The sequence below is a fragment of the Schistocerca nitens genome, chromosome 2, assembly GCF_023898315.1.
Source record: "Schistocerca nitens isolate TAMUIC-IGC-003100 chromosome 2, iqSchNite1.1, whole genome shotgun sequence".
NCBI classification, from domain to species: Eukaryota; Metazoa; Arthropoda; class Insecta; order Orthoptera; family Acrididae; genus Schistocerca; species Schistocerca nitens.
Genome location: NC_064615.1, coordinates 840,281,350 through 840,305,740, shown reverse-complemented (window position 1 = coordinate 840,305,740; position 24,391 = coordinate 840,281,350). Strand labels below are relative to the sequence as shown.

At 40.4% G+C, this 24,391-nt stretch overlaps 1 protein-coding gene and 1 long non-coding RNA gene across 2 annotated transcripts; one reads left to right on the top strand and one right to left on the bottom strand.

Moving 5' to 3' along the window:
* Nucleotides 1-19,204: 19,204 nt before the first annotated feature.
* Nucleotides 19,205-20,093, bottom strand: LOC126237111 (uncharacterized). Its single transcript, XR_007545035.1, has 3 exons — nucleotides 19,758-20,093; nucleotides 19,494-19,663; nucleotides 19,205-19,401 (listed from the first exon to the last, which is right to left on the bottom strand). It is a non-coding gene; the product is annotated as an uncharacterized LOC126237111 (long non-coding RNA).
* A 115-nt stretch (nucleotides 20,094-20,208) lies between these two features.
* Nucleotides 20,209-23,411, top strand: LOC126237110 (ankyrin-1-like). The gene has a single exon (XM_049946923.1). It carries the CDS (start codon nucleotides 20,721-20,723, stop codon nucleotides 22,740-22,742), a length of 2,022 nt encoding a protein of 673 aa, XP_049802880.1. The 5' UTR covers nucleotides 20,209-20,720; the 3' UTR covers nucleotides 22,743-23,411.
* Nucleotides 23,412-24,391: the final 980 nt, after the last annotated feature.

The following is a 24,391-nucleotide window of genomic DNA, read 5'->3' as shown; positions in this document are numbered from 1 at the left end:
CAGATTTCAATGCTGGGCCATCAACACATGTCAGCGTGCAAATCATTCAACAAAGCATCATCAATATGTGCTATCGGAGCTGAAGGCCCACTGGTGTACCCTTGATGACTGCATGACACAAAGCTCTATGTCTCGCCTGGGCCCGTCAACACTGACATTGGACTGTTGATGACTGGAAACATGTTGCCTGGTTGGACAAGTCTCATTTCAAATTGTATCGAGCGGGTGGACGTGTATGGGTATAGAGACAACCTCATGAATCCAGGGACCCTGCATATGAGTAGGGGACTGTTCAAGCTCGTGGAGGCTCTGTAATGGTGTGGGGCACGTGTGGGAGTGATATGGGACCCCTGATATGTCTACATATGACTGACAGGTGACACACATGTAAGCATTCTGTCTGATCAGCTACAACCATTCATGTCCATTGTGCATTCCAGCAGGACAATGTGACACACCACATGCCCAGAATTGCTACAGAGTGGCACCAGGAACACACTTCTGAATTTAAAAACTTCCACTGGCCACCAAACTCCCCAGATATGAACATAATTGAGCAATCTGGGATGCCTTGCAACGTGCTATTCATAAGAGATCACCAGCCCCTGGTACTCATATGGAGTTATGGACAGCCCTGCAGAATTAATGGTGGCAGTTCCCTCCAGCATTACTTGAGACATTAGTCGAGTCCTTGCCATGTTATGTTGTGCACTTCTGCATGCTTGCAGGAGCCCTACATGATATAAGCAGGTGTACCAGTTTCTCTGGCTCTTCAGTGTAGACGATCTTGTCTCCAGACATACAGTACTATACCATAGTGTGTGATAACATCTTAATAAAAGATGAGAATAACATGCTTCCTACTGCATGACAGTATGTGATTAAACATAAAATGCAAAATAAATAATGAAGTAACTGTATGAGTTGAGAGGTTGTTGGATGGACATAATATTTGCAGATTCTGAACCTCTTTTCCCAAAGGGTGGGATGGATTCCACAGTGCTTTACCTAACTATGCTACTGAATGTATAACACCACTCTTATCAGCAAATCATTTATAACATTCATTCTCGAGTTATCTTCAAAATTTCCGAATTTAATGTGAATGTAGTTCAGGTGACTATTTAAGAAGATATATAAATAAATTATGAACCAGTTACCGGTACTCTTATGTTAACACTATTTTTGAAAAGGGTATTTATTATATTACACAATTTTCATTAAGAGATAACTATTTAAGAATAAATATAAATAAATTATGAACCAACTATTGGTGCTCTTATGTGAATACTAGTTTTGTGAAAGGGCACTATTGTTTTCAACATTTTTCATTAAGAACAATGCACAGCCTCCAGCTATACATAGATTATCGTGGTTCCAGGCTAACAGGACTGTATGAATAGTGCAAGCTAATGTGTTAATAAAAAGTGAAAATAATACATACTACCTACTGCATGACAGTACATGATTAAACACAAAATAATGAGCTAATTGTGTGATTTAATAGGCTGTTGTGTGGAAATAATATTTGCACCTTCTGATCCTCTTTTACTCAAAGGGACGGGATGGATTCCGTTAACAAAAGTTTGTTTTATGCTTGAAAAATGTGTATCATCATTGCATTTATTTCTTGTGTATCATTTATGAATTGCTCTCCTGTATTTGGAATGTATTCCCATATGCCAATATTGTATGAAAATTGCTGAAGTAGTTAGCTTCTTTGGAAACAGTTGAGTAACCCATGCAAGTTTGTCAATTACACAACCACAACAATTTGTTGATCTATTTGTTTTCATACAAATATTGGTACTGAAGACAGTTTTAATGGAAAGAAAACATTGTTTTAGTATAGTTTCTTTTGTACTCCTCCCCAGAGTTTACTTTGTGTTGCTCACTGCCCTTTCCACAGTCTTAGAAATGTTATGTAGCTTTAGCCACACTGAGCACTTCACCCTTTGGTGGGAGAAAGTCACAGTCATCGTTGTTGCCACCAAAGAGCAAAAGCTTTATACTCCAGTCTCTTGTACAAATGTAGTAGAATAAGGAAGGTCTAGTTCAGTCTTGAGTCAACTTAACCATTCTCTGTATTTTATTGATTGTGATTAAAATTGTGTGAGTTTGATCATTGTTAGCAAGACAGATTGTCAAGCACCGTACACTCTACAGAGATCAGTGGTAACAGTAAAAAGTGTGCACACAGAATATACTTTACCTTAGCTTTTGAACATAACTGGTTTTTCATGGAGGAGATGAGGGGACCAAAAACCACTATGAACAAAGCTCCTGGCTACACTATTACAAAATGGCAGGGAGGGAGGCCTGTGGGCCAAGACAGTAACGGCCATAAGAGGAGAGGAGGCAATGTCATGGGGATTGGCTTGAGGAATGTATAAATGATAAATAGCATCAGTTACAGTAATAACAGTGAGTTAAAAACTACAACTGAAGAATGTGTTAAATGATGGAGGGAGAGCACATGCCCTGTCCTTACCACAAGCTATCACTTACCATTTAAGAACAGCTCTGTCTACACTTGTGTGCTGTCCCCTTCTACTATATGCAAAAGCAAATATGGTCAAAACCTAATTCCTGGGTATATTATGTGCTCCATCAGCTCTGTTTCCAAATGTGTTTTCATTATGTTTCAGACACTGGAACCCATTTCAAGTACTGCTTGTTATTTTTTTCTACCAGTCTTTCAGGCCTTGAGGTATAAGTTGTAGCTAATAATTTTGCCTTCTGAAATACTGCAATGGTACTACGAAGCTGCTTCTTTTTGGATTAATGATTGTCTTTCTTAATCCATCCTTATTTCCAGACATTGACAATTTAAGTAATTTGGAAATACATACTGAAATTGTGATAAAAATTTGTTTATGCATACATTTAATTTAGTATCAAAATTGTTGGTACTGTATACAGTAGACAGTCACACACCAAAGTTTATGGTTGAAAATTTTTCAGTGCACACCTAATTATTAACTGATGTGAATCGCAAAAACAGTGAAAATCAGTTAAAAATTTATGTAAAAAATCTTAAGATAATTTCTTCTTTTTTAGTATTAGATGTAGCAGATCTGTTGTGTACCATAAAAGTACTGAATCAATATACGGGAGATTCATATACTACCAGCATTTCATCAGCTTTCATATCCCCTACAAATGCCTAAAATTGCTAGTCTTCAGTCATTTGGTAATTATTTTTGTACAACAATACATGTTTGCACAGAATAATTACACAGCTGGTCTACACGAGTGCGTGTCCATTTAGCATTTTGTGATGCATTACAAAAAGCACATGAAATGACCATTGTCTACACATTCTGTCATGTTGCTGAAGCATCCAATGAATAGGCTTGTATTGTGCTCTTCAGCAAGAGGATGGTCCACCTCTACTTTAATACTCGTCAGATTTTTAAATGAGGTTTTCCATTACAGTTAGTGTGGAGTACTGCACTAAAGTTATCAGTCCAGCAACTTGTTTTTATTTATTTAATGCACTGACTGCCATGTTGCCACTAGTGACCACAGCAGAAGTGCTTGTATGACACCATGTGGACCCTGGAGACCACAGCAGAGTCTTGCATGTAAGGCCATATGCCTGGCAAGGAAACATCCATCACTAAGCATTTGGCAGTCAATGTATTAGAACACCATAGCAAAATTTCAATTTCAGCCATTTTCAAATGTGTGTACAGTATTTGAAAAATGTACTACATATTCAGCTTGTGAAATAATTACCTCGTCGGTAGAGAGAAATAAGTGATGACCCACAGTAAAATTTGGGTCGAATGGAGCACATCCCACTACATTCGAGTGTACAAAACACACTTTTTCCATGCTTCAAATGTGAAGTGGAGATTTATTAAATGTATAGAGTCTCTTCTGTTTTAATACTGCTAGAGCAACATTTATAAGATGTCACCTGTCAGATCAACAACCCACGAACACATCGTAGTACTCCCCATGAGCAAACTGTAAAAGTGCTCTGAGAATTATTTTAGTCGCTTGTGTTAAACATTCCATTTTGATCCTTTCAATTATGAGATATAAAGTCAAGCAGGCCCACATGTGTATGTAAGAGCCTGCAGGAATTCCCTTTCAGTGAAGGATTCATTATAGGATTCAGGTCGGTGGGGGTTGAGAAAGAGGGATGTTTGTCCAACCTGACATTTCTGCCAGACTGGTAGCAGGACAGGAAGAGGACGCCAATGCTTTCGCAAAGTATGTCGCGAGGTGTTCTGCAAGGACCGATGTGTCAGTAAGCAGAGACCCGGTAGGGTAAGACCCTGGACAGTTCATCATCACTGGCAGCCACGGAGGCTACAGAGCTTCCACCATACCTGAGACAAAGGGGCATACATCCCCAGGGAGGAAACATAGGGCCCTAATACAATGGCCAATTGCCTATGCAGAATGCCCACTGTGGGGGGCCTGTCTGGCGCTGCAGCGAAACAATAAAGTCACCGGAAGTGAGCAGGGGAGGAGATTGTGAGATTGATAGCAGAAAAGGTGCCGTGAGAGGCACTGAAATGGGTAGGGGACAGTCACTGAGAAGACAAATCAAAGTCTGCAGTAATTTGGTCAATCAGAAGACCCTTACCTGTCAAAGCAGCACTCCCCCACAGGGGTTGGGGGGGGGGGGGGCACTGAAGTCTCCAAGGAGGTGGTATGGGGGCAGGAGTTGCTGTATTAAGATAGGCAGGTCAACGTAAGTAAGTGGCCTACCTGGAGGGAGGTAGACAATGCAATTAGTGATTGCTCGTGTTGTTCCCAATCATACCACTATTGCTTCCAGGTTGGTATGAAGGGGGATGCAGTCACTAATGGCATCAGTGCGAACAAAAGTGCAGATCCCTCCAGATGCTATCCCGGGGCTACCATGGTTCCGACAGAACACCCGATAACCACAAAATGTTGGAGTGGTCATCATGGAAGAGAGTTTCTTACAGAGCAAGACAGAATGTAGAATAAGGGGAAATCAGTTGTTGTATTTCCAATAATATCCATTGCATTTCCACTGGATTATTGTGTGGTGAGAGTCTAGGTTAGACATAAGGAAGCCGAGGGAAGGTCATGTCACAGGGCCAGTGGTCATCACTGACGAGGATGGGTGACATCCATAAATAAGATATCAGAATCAGATTGCGAAGAGGAGACAGCACCTCTGGGGCCACCACGGGTAGGGGGTCTTGTCCTGAGACTTACGTTTCTTCTTATTCTCCTCTTTTGAAGGTTGAGGGAGGCAGGGCACAGGTAGAAAGCAGGCTTCCACCAGATCTGGAACTGAAAAAGAGTGGGCGTCCTTAGGGTGCACATATGGTGCATCCCTTGGTCGAATTATGGTAGCAGGACTCTGGTCTGAAAGACTATGAGAGAAGAGGATCATGGGGCAAAGCCCTTTCACCAGCAAATGCTGAACAAGAGGGGCACTTCTTTGGCCGGGCAGGGGGTGCACACCTGGAGGGGAGGGTGTGGGAACCACAGGAGAGAGGAAGACAGGGCTGCGGTAAGATAGAGGTAGGAGGGGGAATGGATGTAAAAGAGGCAAAAGTAGAAAAAAATATCACTGGGTGGAGTCAGTCATATTTTTGGTGAGCCTCAGTGTAAGATAGACAATCCAGGGACTTGTACTCTTGGATCTTCTTTTCTTTCTTGTAAATGGGGAAATCTGGTGAGAGTGGAAAGCGGCAGTCATGACTGTTGACACACACAGGTTGTGGAACACATGGGTTTCCCTCATGGATTGGGTGCCACTAGTCACCTTGCAGAGCAGGAAGACGTGCACAAAATGAATCACCGAAAGCACCTCATGGGTGGTGGGATGTACTGCTTCATGCCACATAACCTTGAACTTCTCTGGGATGGTATCTGCCTCAGAAGCCAGAATAAAGGTACCAGTAGCAGTTCCTCAACAGTTTGCAGGATTAGGTCTCTATGAATAATCATATTCAGAGACTGGTGTGGAATAACAGACATGGAGACATCGCTAAGCGACCACAAGTACAAAGGGCTGCATATACCAAACCTGTCCTCAAAAACGGCTTTATGGTGGCAAATGTGTCCCCATTGCCCTAGTACAGACCAGGTAACAGGGAAAGTGTTCCATCTCATGATGGGGAGCATGGCTGTCCTCCCATAGCGTAGCCAGGGAAGGGAAAGCTGCAGGATCATATGAAGCAAGGGGTTCAATGATCCACTACCGCTCGAGAAGACAGCTATTTGAGAATGGACATACTTTTGTAGCTTGATACATTTCATGCGCCATGCATTCACCTTGATACCACCCACTCTGATCAGGGGATCTCCCCATGGGTGTCACCCAGACACAGCAACGGCTATCTGGCACGGCAGCCGTTGCCGGGAGTTCTGATGCTCCAGGATGACAAGTAACCTCTCCATGGTATAAATGGGAAGAGAACAGCTCAGGTATCGTTAGTGTGATCCGTGTTGTTGGAGGCTCATCCAGATGGGTACATAACAGGCCTACCACATGGACTGGCTGCATGTGCTGGTGACATAGCGGGGCGGAGGGGGCTACAGTAGTGAAGGAAGAGGGGAAGGAAGGGAGGAATCGATGCCACAGATACCAGAAAATTTAGAAGTGGAGGTCAAACCCCAAAGGGAGACCAAAAACCCCAAAAAGGATGAAAGAACAGGAACAAAAACTCAAGGACTGTACAGAACCAGGTGGGTAGCCAGGTTGCCAAACATAAAAACACCGAGAGGGGGGAAGGAGGGGGCCCCAGGAAAGAGGCCATGATGGGGAGCGAGGGGCATGGTGGAGCCCAGGAAGGAAGAATGGGCTGCAATAACTCAGCCCCATCTGTGCCATGTACGAACTCACGAAAGCGCTGCGAGCACCCTGTGGGGGGAGGGGGAATGTGCAATGGAGGCTTATTAAATGTATTGAGCCCTTTCTGCTTTTAATATTGCTAGATCAACATTTATAAGATGCTGCCTGTCAGAACAACTACCCACATCACATCATAGTACTTCTGAGTAGTAAATTAGAACATCTGCAGTGACTATTTTAGCTCCTTGTTTTAAAGTATTTCCATTTTGGTCCTTTCAGGTAATGAGAAACGAAGCCAAGAAGGTCTTCATTTGCAGATTTTTGTTTACTTGATGTTCTGGCATCAGCAGTGAAGGAAAATAGGAATACAAGATTTAACAAAAGTTGAAGTACCACAATAAAAACAGTGCGGGCCCATTTTTAGAATCTTTTCTGCATTTGTGATGCGTTACACAGGAAATCTTTAGTGGCAAGTGATAAAACGGAAGCACTTGTGTTATCTACAATTTGAAATGTAATGTATCTCATAACACATGATTTATTGTGAAAACTGCATCTGAAACATTGTGAATTATAAACATAAAATAACTACAATTCGGAACCATTATTAATTCAGCTATAACAGTGATATGCAGGAGTATTTCTTTACAATTTGCAACATATTAGATAGTTACAACAAACTCCCAGCCATGAATTATTCGATGGAGTAATGGCCCATTTTGCTGGCTACCAGCATTTCTTACGACATTCACTATTAGTAGCCTTGAGTTCATTCTCCCCACAATATCCTACACTAAATTACCATCCATATGGTGCCCATATGGTGGTACCAAGGAAAAATGGAAAGGCGCGGGAGAGGCTCCAGAAATGCCAAAGGAAAGGGCAAATGACAAGCTCAGATGAGAGATACCAGGCTCCTTACTAAGAGTATGTGCCATCATTTTTAAGTTCTCCTAATCCTCTTGTGAAGTGAATAAATATAAAAGCTCTAAATTTGTTAGGTTGCTTACATTGCTCAGGAATCAGCATCAGAATCTACTTTCCTGTCTGTGAGTTCTACTGGGTAATTTGCATTAAGAAAACTGTTCATAATTGTTGATAGCACATTCTTTTACTACTTACAAGGAGGAGGAGGAGGAGATTAGTGTTTAACGTCCCGTCGACAACGAGGTCATTAGAGACGGAGCGCAAGCTCGGGTGAGGGAAGGATGGGGAAGGAAATCGGCCGTGCCCTTTCAAAGGAACCATCCCGGCATTTGCCTGAAGCGATTTAGGGAAATCACGGAAAACCTAAATCAGGATGGCCGGAGACGGGTTTGAACCGTCGTCCTCCCGAATGCGAGTCCAGTGTGCTAACCACTGCGCCACCTCGCTCGGTGCTACTACTTACAACAAGGAATACATTAAACTTACTTTTCTAAGCACATTGACATATACAGTAATATAATATTTTAACACCATAACTACTAGTCAATTTGAACAATAGATCATAGGAAAGCTTACAGGAACAAAGTATATACAAGAGTATTCTCTGACAAAGATGATACAAACATTCTTATTCCCTCTAATATGATATATTTAGCTCATATAATTGATCATCAAAGGAAATGATAAATACATAATTGAACTTATTGATTCCAATAGAGCATACTAATACCTTAATTAAAAGATAGCATGCGTATTGAAATGGGGGGGGGGGGGTTACCTAAATGAAAACTGCATATAAATTTTATTTGAGTTGACACAAGTTTCTAAATGAAAAACCTTTTCACAGACAGCTTATTTGTTGTAAGGGAGGGAGTGAGTGAACAAGATTTAATACAGAAACAGACACACTTGCTGCAAATGAACATCACGAAATTGTATTGGTTAACATTTTTCAGCTTTGTACACTTTAACTTTGCTGGGGAAAACAAACCAGATCATATGAGCATGATGTTATACCTAACACACAGATTCCACTGTATCGACTTACAAATCCGGCTCCAAGTTAAAGAAAACCATTAGGCCCTATTGAGCAAGTTGTGTTACAGAATCAAATTAATGTGGGGAGAAAAGAATCTAGGGATAAGGGATTCTTTCTTTCTTTCCCCTCCCCCCCCCCCCCCCCCCCCCCCTCCCAGATAAGACTGAAGTGCAGCGATTGCCCTTTTATTATCAGTGCAAGGGCAAAGTAATATGGTAGGATACGTTCACTTGAAAACAATGAAGTATGACATTCCATTATTTTTCATGGTAGTGAACTGTAATATATAGTATTTAATAGTTGGTGTATTCTTTGTTTGAGTGGAAAATACAAATTCAATTCAAGAAGCCCATTACCTGAGTTCAAGATACAGGCAACTGAAGGAACACTGCCTCTGTCCATGATTTACCTTTGCTGACTTCATTAGCAATCATCGTTTAGAAGGAAAATTTAGCCATACCAGGCTATTTTTACCCCCAATCAAATGCAAGTTTTGTACTAAAAAATGTTAACCAAAACACTCTCAAAACATGTACCCCCGAGAATACGGTAATAGGAACAAATGATGTTGCCTGCAGCAATAGCCATTATCTAATAAAAGCTTTAAAGACCAAACTATCATCCACTGTATTGAAGGAAATGTATTTAGTGGTTGTGCCTTTTCAGATGTGAACTTCCAAACTGGTCACATAAACATGGAAGTGACCAGCATAAATTCGCAGATCTACAGGCTGTGTTCAAAATTCGTAACTATTACCATAATGAAAGCAAGTGAATTTCACAGACACTTTTATACATAAAACTGGTTTCACTTAATACTCGGACATGAGAAATTCCAAATTTCATTTCAGGGACTGCAAAGAAAGGAAAAGCACTGTGTGCCTCCATAATACAACTCAGTTATAGAGAACCAAAATCAGGAATGAAAACATTTTCCCCCAAAGACAAATACTGTATAAAACATACTGAAAATGCAAATGAGTGTACCACATTTATCTCAAAAAAATTTTTTTATGGCCAAGCCTCCTATCAAGGCAACCAATGCCAAAGGAACTGTAAGCAATAATATAGTATGCCACATCCACCAGAAGTGTAGAGAAATAACATTTCTATGCGACACCACAATGTATAATCAATATCAAACAAGTTTGCAGACATTGAACTCTTATTTACAACAGACTTAGAATATGTAAATGTCATATGCATTATAGAACATTGACTGAAGCCAGATCACATCTGATCACTGGCTACAAATTAGCATCTCATTATTTCAGAAAAATCAGAAAGGTATATATCCTTAAAATATAAAAGTTTTGACCAGTCTAGTTATTTAAAGAGAGAGAAGGATTTTGAATTAGCTGCTACTGAAATTCTAGAAACAAATATTATGACTGCATGCTTTACTGCTCCCCAACAGACAATATATATGCCTTCCTCAAAAACCTTTAACACTGTAAAGCTTCACCAAAACGAAAAAGTACTTATTTTCTGTGGCTACTTTAATATCGATTTTCTGCCTTATGCAAGAAAATCCCTATTCAACCTCTAAGGCTCATTCAGTCTAAAAACTACAGTAACTTTCCCCACTACTTGTAAAAATAACACCAAAACAACTCTAGACCAGGTATTTATAAACTGCTACTACCAGGCTGTAGATCGTATGGATACAGGCTGTAGTGATCACAGGGCTGAGGTCCTCTGCCTTACAAATGTCCTCCCTCCAAGTTGCAACAAAAAGTACACAACTAAAGTAAGAAGTTAAAGCAGTGAAAATACGAAAACATCAAGCGATTCCCTAGCACCAGAAAAATGGAAGGAACTATACAAAGCAAATGATATGGATAAAAAACAAAATCTTCCTTAAATACACTCTTGTATCACTTCAATATTGCTCCCCTCTCAAACTGGAACATATTAAATCAAAAGAAGCCGTGGATAACAGGCTTAAAGGTTTCTTGCAGAAGGAAGAGAGACCTGTTGAAATACATCTACATCCACATCCATACTCCGCAAGCCACCTGACAGTGTGTGGCGGAGGGTACCCTGAGTCCCTCTATCTGTTCTCCCTTCTATTCCAGTCTCGTATTGTTCATGGAAAGAAGGATTGTCGGTATGCTTCTGTGTGGGCTCTAATCTCTCTGATTTTATCCTCATGGTCTCTTCGCGAGATATACGTAGGAGGGAGCAATATACTGCTTGACTCTTCGGTGAAGGTATGTTCTCGAAACTTTAACAAAAGCCCGTACCGAGCTACTGAGCGTCTCTCCTGCAGAGTCTTCCACTGGAGTTTATCTATCATCTCCGTAACGCTTTCGCGATTACTAAATGATCCTGTAACGAAGCGCGCTGCTCTCCGTTGGATCTTCTCTATCTCTTGTATCAACCCTATCTGGTACGGATCCCACACTGCTGAGCAGTATTCAAGCAGTGGGCGAACAAGCATACTGTAACCTACTTCCTTTGTTTTCGGATTGCATTTCCTTAGGATTCTTCCAATGAATCTCAGTCTGGCATCTGCTTTACCGATGATCAACTTTATATGATCATTCCATTTTAAATCACTCCTAATGCGTATTCCCAGATAATTTAAGGATTAACTGCTTCCAGTTGCTGACCTGCTATTTTGTAGCTAAATGATAAGGGATCTATCTTTCTATGTATTCGCAGCACATTACACTTGTCTACATTGAGATTGAATTGCCATTCCCTGCACCATGCGTCAATTCGCTGCAGATCCTCCTGCATTTCAGTACAATTTTCCATTGTTACAACCCCTCGATACACCACAGCATCATCTGCAAAAGGCCTCAGTGAACTTCCGATGTCATCCACAAGGTCATTTATGTATATTGTGAATAGCAACAGTCCTATGACACTCCCCTGCGGCACACCTGAAATCACTCTTACTTCGGAAGACTTCTCTCCATTGAGAATGACATGCTGCGTTCTGTTATCTAGGAACTCTTCAATCCAATCACACAATTGGTCTGATAGTCCATATGCTCTTACTTTGTTCATTAAACGACTGTGGGGAACTGTATCGAATGCCTTGTGGAAGTCAAGAAACACGGCATCTACCTGTGAACACGTGTCTATGGCCCTCCGAGTCTCGTGGACGAATAGTGCGAGCTGGGTTTCACACGACCGTCTTTTTCGAAACCCATGCTGATTCATACAGAGTAGATTTCTAGTCTCCAGAAAAGTCATTATACTCGAACATAATACGTGTTCCAAAATTCTACAACTGATCGACGTTAGAGATATATACTTAAAAAAGTTAGGTACGAGGTTGGAACTTAAATACTGGCAACTATTTATTCACAACCGATACAAAAGAGTTACATGTTTGCACCTGTTACTGTCCCTCAAAGTAGTCACCAGCATTATGTAGAACCTGTTTCCAACGATGTGGAAGGCATAGTACACCGTTAGCAGAGTCTGTTCTGTTCATGGTGGGAATGGAGGGGTCTACTGCCTGTCAAATCTCTGGAACAGTTCTGAAGCGAATACCATGAAGTGGAATCAAATCAGAGTCACAAGGACTTCAGTCCGGGGAGTATGGTGGATGGTACAGTACTTCCCAGTCCCACTGACCGAACAGAGCAGCCACAGCTTGCGCTGTATGCACCCATGCATTGTCGTGCAAAATGATGGCTGGGTTGCACAGGAAGTGTTGCTGCTTCTTTCGAAAAGCTGGTCGCAGGTGATGCTCCAGAAATGAACAGTAATACTGTGCACTGACACTCTGCCATGGAGAAACTGAACATGTTAGGATAATACCATCACAGCTGTAAGCGAGAATCACCATAACTTTCACCATTCTGGGGCTCTGATGCACTTTCGACTTTCACGGCGACCTATAATGACGCCATTCATTGGATTGGTGTTTCAGTTTTGGCTCGTGCAATGTGTCCCATGTCTCATCCAGTGTTACTATACAATGTAGATTCGACAGGCAGTAGACCACTCCATTTGCACCATCGACAGAACAGGCTCTGTTAACAGTATACAACATCTTCCACATCACTGGCAATGGGTTCTTTGACTACTTTGAAGGACAGTAACAGGTGCAAACATTTAACTTTTGTATCAGTTGTGAATAAATAATTGCCACTATTTAACTTCCAACCCTTGTATTAAGCAAATGTCAGAATTCTTAAAAAAGTAGTAGCACAAGCCAAACAAATGACAACTATGTGGCAACATCCTAAAACAAAGCCAAGGCAGTATGGAGTATCATAAGAAACAAAACAAATAAGCAGCCTCATGAACATGAAAATGCAACACTGCCCACAACAGTTCCAAGGTTATTAATCCACAAGAAACTGCAAATATTTTCAACAATTACCATGGAAGTATTGTAAAGCAACTACTACCAAATATGAACAGGCCCACACCCACATGCAATAAACAAAATAAAATAAAAACTTCCATAGGCACTGTATTCTTCTGGGAAACTACTGCTGATGAAATTATATTAAGCACAAAGAGCCTTAAAAACAATCATCTGGAATCCATGACATTCCAGATTTCATCTGAAAGAACTGCATAAATAAAAGAGGTGTCTCCTCTAATGTGTACAATGCATCACTGATGACAGGTACATTTCCTGCTTGTCTGAATGTGGCAGAAGTTATAGCAATCTTTAAGAAAAGTGAGAAAAATAATGTGGAAAATTACAGACCTGTATCATTGCTACCTATGTTTGGTGAACTTCTGGAGAGTAATTTATCAAAGAATAATAAACTTTTTGGAAAAGAACCAAATCCTCTCAGATGCTCAGTATAGCTTCAGGAAAAATAAATCCACAAAAACAGGAATATATGAGTACATACATTCCACCTAGACAAAAACAAAAAGCAGTTGGGATCTTCCTAGATTTGTCAAAGGCATTTGATGTCGTACACCACAATATTCTACTTAAACTGCAGTCATATGGCACTAGAGGCATTCATCTGAACTGGTTCAGACCATATATCTCAATCAGGGAATAAAAAATTGCAGTAACAGAAAATGATCATGGATATACTGAAACTTAGTATTCTGACTAAGGCAATATTGCACAAGGTGTGCTCCAAGACTCAATATTTGAACCAATTCTGTTTCTTCTTTATATTAACAACTTATTGTTTAACACCCCCCCCATGAACCATGGACCTTGCCGTTGGTGGGGAGGCTTGCGTGCCTCATCGATACAGATAGCCGTACCGTAGGTACAACCACAACGGAGGGGTATCTGTTGAGAGGCCAGACAAACGTGTGGTTCCTGAAGAGGGGCAGCAGCCTTTTCAGTAGTTGCAAGGGCAACAGTCTGGATGACTGACTGATCTGGCCTTGTATCAATAACCAAAACGGCCTTGCTGTGCTGGTACTGCGAACGGCTGAAAGCAAGGGGAAACTACGGCCGTAATTTTTCCCGAGGGCATGCAGCTTTACTGTATGATTAAATGATGATGGCGTCCTCTTGGGTAAAATATTCCGGAGGTAAAATAGTCCCCCATTCGGATCTCCGGGCGGGGACTACTCAAGAGGATGTCGTTATCAGGAGAAAGAAAACTGGCGTTCTACGGATCGGAGCGTGGAATGTCAGGTCCCTTAATCGGGCAGGTAGGTTAGAAAATTTAAAAAGGGAAATGGACAGGTTAAAGTTAGATATAGTGGGAATTAGTGAAGTTCGGTGGCAGGAGGAACAAGACTTCTGGTCAGGTGACTACAGGGTTATAAACACAAAGTCAAATAGGGGTAATGCAGGAGTAGGTTTAATAATGAATAGGAAAATAGGAACGCGGGTAAGCTACTACAAACAGCTTAGTGAACGCATTATTGTGGCCAAGATAGATACGAAGCCCACACCTACTACAGTAGTACAAGTTTATATGCCAACTAGCTCTGCAGATGACGAAGAAATTGAAGAAATGTATGATGAAATAAAAGAAATTATTCAGATTGTGAAGGGAGACGAAAATTTAATAGTCATGGGTGACTGGAATTCGAGTGTAGGAAAAGGGAGAGAAGGAAACGTAGTAGGTGAATATGGATTGGGGCTAAGAAACGAAAGAGGAAGCCGCCTGGTAGAATTTTGCACAGAGCACAATTTAATCATAGCTAACACTTGGTTTAAGAATCATGATAGAAGGTTGTATACATGGAAGAACCCTGGAGATACTAAAAGGTATCAGATAGATTATATAATGGTAAGACAGAGATTTAGGAACCAGGTTTTAAATTGTAAGACATTTCCAGGGGCAGATGTGGACTCTGACCACAATCTATTGGTTATGACCTGTAGATTAAAACTGAAGAAACTGCAAAAAGGTGGGAATTTAAGGAGATGGGACCTGGATAAACTGAAAGAACCAGAGGTTGTACAGAGTTTCAGGGAGAGCATAAGGGAACAATTGACAGGAATGGGGGAAAGAAATACAGTAGAAGAAGAATGGGTAGCTTTGAGGGATGAAGTAGTAAAGGCAGCAGAGGATCAAGTAGGTAAAAAGACGAGGGCTAGTAGAAATCCTTGGGTAACAGAAGAAATATTGAATTTAATTGATGAAAGGAGAAAACATAAAAATGCAGTAAATGAAGCAGGCAAAAAGGAATACAAACGTCTCAAAAATGAGATCGACAGGAAGTGCAAAATGGCTAAGCAGGGATGGCTAGAGGACAAATGTAAGGATGTAGAGGCTTATCTCACTAGGGGTAAGATAGATACTGCCTACAGGAAAATTAAAGAGACCTTTGGAGATAAGAGAACCATTTGTATGAACATCAAGAGCTCAGATGGAAACCCAGTTCTAAGCAAAGAAGGGAAAGCAGAAAGGTGGAAGGAGTATATAGAGTGTCTATACAAGGGCGATGTACTTGAGGACAATATTATGGAAATGGAAGAGGATGTAGATGAAGATGAAATGGGAGATACGATACTGCGTGAAGAGTTTGATAGAGCACTGAAAGACCTGAGTCGAAACAAGGCCCCCGGAGTAGACAACATTCCATTGGAACTACTGACGGCCTTGGGAGAGCCAGTCCTGACAAAACTCTACCATCTGGTGAGCAAGATGTATGAAACAGGCGAAATACCCTCAGACTTCAAGAAGAATATAATAATTCCAATCCCAAAGAAAGCAGGTGTTGACAGATGTGAGAATTACCGAACAATCAGTTTAATAAGCCACAGCTGCAAAATACTAACACGAATTCTTTACAGACGAATGGAAAAACTAGTAGAAGCCGACCTCGGGGAAGATCAGTTTGGATTCCGTAGAAATACTGGAACACGTGAGGCAATACTGACCTTACGACTTATCTTAGAAGAAAGATTAAGGAAAGGCAAACCTACGTTTCTAGCATTTGTAGACTTAGAGAAAGCTTTTGACAATGTTGACTGGAATACTCTCTTTCAAATTCTAAAGGTGGCAGGGGTAAAATACAGGGAGCGAAAGGCTATTTACAATTTGTACAGAAACCAGATGGCAGTTATAAGAGTCGAGGGATATGAAAGGGAAGCAGTGGTCGGGAAGGGAGTAAGACAGGGTTGTAGCCTCTCCCCGATGTTATTCAATCTGTATATTGAGCAAGCAGTAAAGGAAACAAAAGAAAAATTCGGAGTAGGTATTAAAATCCATGGAGAAGAAATAAAAACTTTGAGATTCGCCGATGACATTGTAATTCTGTCAGAGACAGCAAAGGACTTGGAAGAGCAGTTGAATGGAATGGATGGTGTCTTGAAGGGAGGATATAAGATGAACATCAACAAAAGCAAAACAAGGATAATGGAATGTAGTCGAATTAAGTCGGGTGATGTTGAGGGTATTAGATTAGGAAATGAGACACTTAAAGTAGTAAAGGAGTTTTGCTATTTGGGGAGTAAAATAACTGATGATGGTCGAAGTAGAGAGGATATAAAATGTAGACTGGCAATGGCAAGGAAAGCGTTTCTGAAGAAGAGAAATTTGTTAACATCGAGTATAGATTTAAGTGTCAGGAAGTCGTTTCTGAAAGTATTTGTATGGAGTGTAGCCATGTATGGAAGTGAAACATGGACGATAAATAGTTTGGACAAGAAGAGAATAGAAGCTTACGAAATGTGGTGCTACAGAAGGATGCTGAAGATTAGATGGGTAGATCACATAACTAATGAGGAGGTACTGAACAGGATTGGGGAGAAGAGGAGTTTGTGGCACAACTTGACCAGAAGAAGGGATCGGTTGGTAGGACATGTTCTGAGGCATCAAGGGATCACCAATTTAGTATTGGAGGGCAGCGTGGAGGGTAAAAATCGTAGGGGGAGACCAAGAGATGCATACACTAAGCAGATTCAGAAGGATGTAGGTTGCAGTAGGTACTGGGAGATGAAGAAGCTTGCACAGGATAGAGTAGCATGGAGAGCTGCATCAAACCAGTCTCAGGACTGAAGACCACAACAACAACATTGTTTAACATCATCACCACTACCAATACACTCTCTGCAGATGACACCAGTACCTTTGAATATCACCAGAAATGGCCATGGGCTGCAAGAGGCCATAACAAAGTGCAGATGAGGTGGGTGATTGGTTTGACAGAAGTAATCTGATAGTCAATACAAAGAAAACAATCTTCCTAAACTTCCACCTGAGAAGCATAAAACTTAAGCCCGTATGGAACTAAATGGCTTTGCAATATCAGCCACATCAGAAACAAGATTTTTTAAGTCTTTTGAATCCAGGACAACATAAAGAGGGAAACACACATCAGCAAAATGAACAGTAAGCTGAACCAATTTTGCTGTGCCTTACATATCCTCACATCCTGCACAAGTGCAGAAACCGCTCGCACTGCATACTACGTGCAATTTCATAGTGTAATGCAGTATGGTACCTATTCCTGAGGGACTCCACATAGCAGACATTCCGCTCACCTGGAAGAGAGCTGTAAGAATAATGAACAGGGCAAAGCCAACTGACAACTGTGGACTTCTCTCCCAAAGTTCACTCACTCTTCCTGTTGGCAGTCTCTACATATCAGAAACATGTAAGTTTGTAAGCAATATTACTACCAAATTCAACAAAAATGTTAATGAACATGGTACAAGACAAAAAATGAAACTTCATGTTCAAAATATGTGTGCCTCCACCTTCAAAAACTCACCATTCAACAAATGCACCTAACTATACAACTGCCACCAGAAATATGGGACAGTAAGTCTCCGTTTTCATTTTATACAACTCTAAAAATCTTCCTGCTTGATCATTGCTTTACACAGAATCTGAATTTTTGCCATGTATGAGTGAAAAGAAATATGAAATCAACTGCAGGAATGAATTTAAGAAGTAAACATTAATGTAAAATAGTTGTGTGTGTATACCATTTAAAATAAGCAAATTGTGTGCTCTACTTTAATTGTGCCAACCAGGTATGAATTTTGTACGCATGTCAGAAAGAAATGGAACTAAAATAATTAATAACTATTTAAAATAATGTTTGTACATTCCCATCAAATCACATCATGCTATGAATTGTCCAACATGAATTGTGTGTGCGTGCATGTCTTGTACAAAAATGATTCAAAGGACAAACAAATAAAAGCTTAAAACTGGCAGTATTTATAACAAATAACAATGCACTTGCTAATCTTGATAAGCACTGGCTATCAGTGTCTCCAAACTGGCTGACAGTTTGTGAGAACAAGTAAAACAATATTAATACAACAATAGTGGTGAATCAGTGAATAAAAGGTTGAAACATTTTTTCCTTAGACACACAGTGGGCAAAACATTGACAGGTGTTACTAAAGTTTTAGTTAACGGCTTTTCCCCTAGGCTGTTTAAAAATTGTTGGAAAAATTCAGTAATCAAATCTTGCAAATCGCTTCTTGCATATTAACAACACAGAAAGGTCTATGAATAAAGTAATGAAAAGGTATTCTTTGGTGCTAACTGAACTTACCAGAAGCTCAGTGAGAAATGGATGAGCGATTGTTTTGTGTGGGAAGTGGTATGTCCAGAGACTTACTATGTGGTTCATTTTACGAGACCTGATAGCACATTAAGTCTATTCAAGGTGGAAATAGCCACTTCTGTGCCATCGAATGTGGGGAGGAGGTTCCAAAAGCTGAACAAAGATTATAGAAATGGCCCTTTGTCTTGACAAGACTTGGGCTTGGCCTGAGCAGTAGTTACTTTGCTCATACTAGCCCTGTATTGCAAAGTTCAGAGGATACCAGCAGTGAGGTGCAAAAAACCAAAGCACACAATCTCAGAAGCCCAACTTCTTTATCATAGGAACAAGGAAGTTAACCTACAAGTTATAAATCTGACACTAGAAACTGGGAAACATTACACGGAACGATCCATTGGTAAGGAAAATTTGTGCAGAAATTTTGTTGTGATACCCCAAAGATGAAGATCTAGTAGCAGTATATCAACAAAAATTCTGACCTCAATTCTTGCTTTAGGAATCCTGATAACCCGTAACACAATACAAAGGAATCAAATTATTTATAGGGAAGGTGTTAGACAAAACATCCCTGCATGTATAATTAACAGCCAGTGATCATTTGCTCACTGCACAGAAAAATAAAAACACATCTGCCTGAAACTGTAGCGGAGCTCACTATCATTTCTATCCATTATATTTTTTTCCTTGGACTGATGTGGTCTGCCTGTAAGTATAGAAGGCAAAAGCGGATTATTTTCTTTAAAATAATTACCTGTACATTATATGTACCGATGTAAATGTTTTCACTTAACATACCTCGATGTTCCACATCCAGGTAATGTGCCACAGCAACATTTGTAACGGTAGGGCCTACGACATCTATGCATTTATTGTGTGTGGATTAAGTTATACTTTTCGCAAGAGAATAAGGTACAGAGGAGTGACCACAATATTGCCTCTTCTCCGCTGGAAGACAACTGTGTCACCTGAATATGTTTACAATGACACGATTTTTTCGAATAACTTCGCCCGCAAGTGATACTTTAATTTTTTAAGAAAGAGAAAATTCCAGCTACTAACGTATTTTGATGTCACACAGAAGGTGATTGTAACTGCAACTCTCTTGTAAACAGTACTTGTAACTTGTCCATTGCTTACATGCAACATGAAAGATCCAACTGCAAGAATTTATTGTACTGCGCATACAGTTTCCAAATTGAATGTACTACAACAACAAAGTCAGACCCTTTAGTGATAACCTCATCAAACCCTCGAACATGTCTACTTCCTGGTTTGTAACACGGTCAGCCGGCATACTCGCAGACTTCTCCATAAACAAAGCGTCTGACATCTAACCACTACAGACCGTCACAACGAACAAACAATTTAACAAACCAGTAACTACCAGCAGACGACTCTCCCGCTGCTTTCAGGTCAGTTCGATTTTTACCCGCCGATCGATATCTCGCCATACTTCGCAAACCCTCGACTATTTCAGCTTGACGTCATTTCCTTAACTCGTTAAGGCTTAAACAAGCTCTTCCTAAACAAGCTCACCCATGTAAATAAAGGTACAGCCGTGTGTTAAGGGAAAGAGCGATGCGTTTGCCCGTAGGCAACTGTCTCGACAGTTGGCAGCGGCTTCCAGTAAATTCAAAGTTGTGCGCACTGTTTTCAATGGAGGACAACAGGAGATAAATCGCGGTGGAGAGTAGTGTGTGGCGTTGAATAGTCGTTGCACCTATATCTATTTCCGAACATTATTTAAATAAGACTGTTCAAAGAACGCAGTGTTATTTCCGATAGTATCAGTTTGGCCACTTTTGTAGATAATTTTTTCTCGCTTCTGCATTATCGACGTAGACTAGTGGCTCATGTTGGGAGTAACTGGGCTGGGCGGATGGCGTGTTTTCATTTGTTCTATTGCTTATGTCGAGGTATTTTTATCGCAAGCAATTGTTGATGCGTAAGAGTGGTGTTCAGAAAGAGGTGTGCGAGTGCGTTGTTTCTCTGCGTTAGTGTCGGCATCATATTATGTGAACAATGTACACGAGCAGCGGCATCATGTTAACAGCGCTCCACGCTGCTGTAGGTGCCGGCAACTTGGAAGATGTCATGGAAATGTTGGCGAAAGGAGCTGACGCCGAAGCCGCAGATGCCTTCAAGGTACGACCGCTCCATATTGCTGCGAAGAAAGGCCATTTGGACATTGTTAAAGCGCTTATCGCTCGGGGCTGTAATGTAAATGCACGGGCGTCTTGTCATTTTCCATTGTCCGAGGAGATGGAGCGGGACATCACGCCGTTACATTTAGCAGCTGATAATGCCGACCCGAATATCGCACTCACTTTGATCGCTGTTGGTGCTAATGTGAACGCCAAGAGTAGCTCTAGCATGTTTCCACTGCATCTGGCAGCAAAGCACGGCCATTTGTGCGTAGTGAAGGCACTTGTTGCTGCGAATGCAGACGTGAATGCCGCGGACAGTATAAAAACCACACCATTGTTTTTCGCTGTGGTGCAGAATTTTGAAGACGTAGCCAAATTTCTTGTACAAAACGGTGCTGTTGTAAATGCCAGAAATTCAGACTGTAACACACCATTGCATTTCGCAGCAGAAAAGGGGAATGTCAACATAACGAAGTTCCTGATCCAGAACAAGGCCACGATTAATGCAAAGAACCTGGAAGGCTTCACACCATTGCATGTGGCTATCCAAAACAGACAAGCCGCAGTAACCCAGTTTTTGATTAACAGTGGAGCAGATGTCAACGCGAAAGATGTCGACGGATGGACTCCTTTGCACAGTTCAGCTCAAAGTGGATATCCAGCGGAAACTGCTAGACTTCTGATTGCGAAAGGTGCTAACGTAAATGCGAGGGATCGGAGTGGAGTAACACCCTTGAGCGTTGCTGCTGAACAAGATTTCGCCGATGTAGTAGACATCCTGATCAAAAACAAAGCAGACGTTAATGCCACTGAGGAGCGAACGTGGACGCCATTGCATAGCGCAGCTTACGCCGACAGCTTGGATTCTGTAAAACTTCTGATCAGCGGTGGTGCTGTAGTTGAAGCAAGGGCTCACAGGCATATTACACCATTGCATTTCGCAGCAGACTTCTGGCACACCGAAATAGTTAAATACCTTTTGGCGAGAGGTGCCAAAGTTAATGCAACTGACAACACAGACTGGACGCCACTTCACTTTGCAACAGATGAGGGAACCCAGGTCGTCCTGAAAAAGTCGGGACACTCGGATACACAGGCGCTGAACTCGAAACTTGGTAGCGTGAAAGCTCTAATTGAAAACGGAGCAGATGTAAATGCAAAGGGAAGTAACGATGAAACAGCTCTGCACCTAGCTGTAAAGTATGGTGATTCAGCAGTTGCTAGAATCTTGTTAGAGAATGGTGCTTATTATGATGTGAAGCCCCATCCCTGCTTTGATGACATTACCGTTCCAGAGTGTGATGTGGAAAGGAATGAGAATATAAATGCTTTACTGCGATCTATTGAAAAGCTGTTTCAAGCTGTGAAAAGAGCTAAGTGTGCTGAAATTGAAAAATGTGTGCAAGAAGGGGCACCTGTTAACAGCAGAAGCATCAAGTATGAAACACCACTTGTGTATGCATCTTGGAAAGGCCATTTACCTGTTGTTAATGTTTTGCTTAAAAATGGGGCCAGTATTAATTTGAGCAACAGTAATGGCATTACTCCACTGCATTATGCAGCAAAATTTGGGCATCATGAAATACTGTCTACCTTATTGCAACATGGTGCAGTATACAATGCAAGAACCAAAACAGGTAAAAAAACACCATTACATTTTGCCCAAGAAGGAGGGAAAAAAGAAGTTGCAGATACTCTAAAACGGATTGAACGATTGTTTATTAGAATAAAGAAAAAGGATAACACAGTGATAAAAGAATTAAATGAATTAAAGGACATAAAATATTCTGAATTTCTTGCTATAAAAAAGTGCAAAAATGTAAATAAGGAAACTCTGGCACAAATAGCTTCAAGAAATGGATATGATGAACTTTGTCAATTGTTTTGTAATTTGTAATAGGATAGAGTACTTATTTATTACTCATATATGTTAATGAATGGTTTGATAAAAGTAGTTCAAGTTATATGAAATGAAATTGATTTTCTGAGATTTTGTACGCTGTCAGGGGATAATTTAGTGTTGCTGTAATCAGCAAAAGTACCCGTCATCGACTGTCACATTTGATAAAATTGATTCACAGTGTAATGACAAATCTGTGTACTTTTGAGATATTTAAATGGTTATCTTTTACTTCATTCTAGTGATGTTTCAATGACAAACAGTTAAATTGGGTCTACTTGTCTGACATTGTGTACTAGGCTGCTCTGAGTACCCCTAGGCAGCAGAATTCGTGTTGCTCTTTTTCATAATATACATGTTTTTACCAGGGAACTGATATAGTCTTGTCTGATACGTCCATACGTATTTCATATTCTCTCTCACTCCACTGTTACATAATAATGTGATATTCTGTGCAGGTATATAGTTGATATGTATATGCCATACAGACCCTATCATTTTCATTTTATAATAATTCAATAAAGTCTTTCAATAATTGTTGTAAAATTCTTGTTACTTTTGTGTTTTATGTTCTGTGGGGAATCTGTTTCAAATAGGAACACTGTAGCCTTCAGACTAGGCAGAAGCTATTGCCTTTTAGTAATAGCACTGCCTGAAGGATGTCATACCACAAAAGCAAGTAGCCTAAATAAAATAGGCCTGTATGTTTCAAATAATAAATAAAAAGTATGGCAACTTGAAGTAGTCGATTGAAAAATGAATTTGTGCTTGGGCAATGCGTTATCATCAATTACTTGTGCTTGCAAAATTGTAGGCCTATTTACAACATAAAATATGGTGAAACAGTGCCAAAATTATACAAATTGGAATAATGATTACAGTACAGATAACAGCAGTAACAATTAAAACTGAAATGGAAAAGAAATGAGATACAATTGGAAACTTAGTGGAGTGCATCAAGGAAAACTGATTGATGATTGTTTTCAGCTCACACCTGTTTACAGTTCCAACCTACAGGCCAACTCCCAAATATTTTAGGAACAATTTTTTGAGGAATACACATGGTTTTTATTTACTAATTGCCTGTAGTGGTGAACGTGGGTTGTATGTGTAAGTGGCACATTTATTTCATTGTTTGCCAATGTATAAAGCCAATTAGGGTATTCTTCTTTGCACCTAAGGTTGCTACCAGATATGCAAACATTTCAGCAATAAATCAAATCAATATTCAACCAATAGGCAACAAATACTAATCGCAACACCAAATCCTTTTCATTTTTTTTTTTTTTTTTTTTTTTTACTAGGGTCAAAGTGTTATAGTGCACAAGCTGGGATCCTCTTTCCCTGTGCAAAGTTATGATTTTTTTAAAAAAAATCACAGCTTTTAAGAATAGCATGGAAAAAGTCTGTTTTTCAACATTTTTCATAAAAAATCTGAATGATGTATTCTAATTTTTTTTTTTTTTTTTTACATTGTATCAACTTAGTGGCTTACAGACGTATATAGTTCAACTCATTAGTAAGTAGTAGAAGTCTGAAAATAGGGAAATTGATGCCAGACTAATGACTGGGTACTCACCCTTGAGTTTTCAAACCTGAATTTATCAAAAATGGTTGATTTGGACAGTGCTATTGGGCAGTTTTAC

Coding starts and splice junctions, on each gene's coding strand:
- LOC126237110 (XM_049946923.1), top strand. CDS start 20,721: ATGTACACGAGCAGCGGCATCATGTTAACAGCGCTCCACGCTGCTGTA.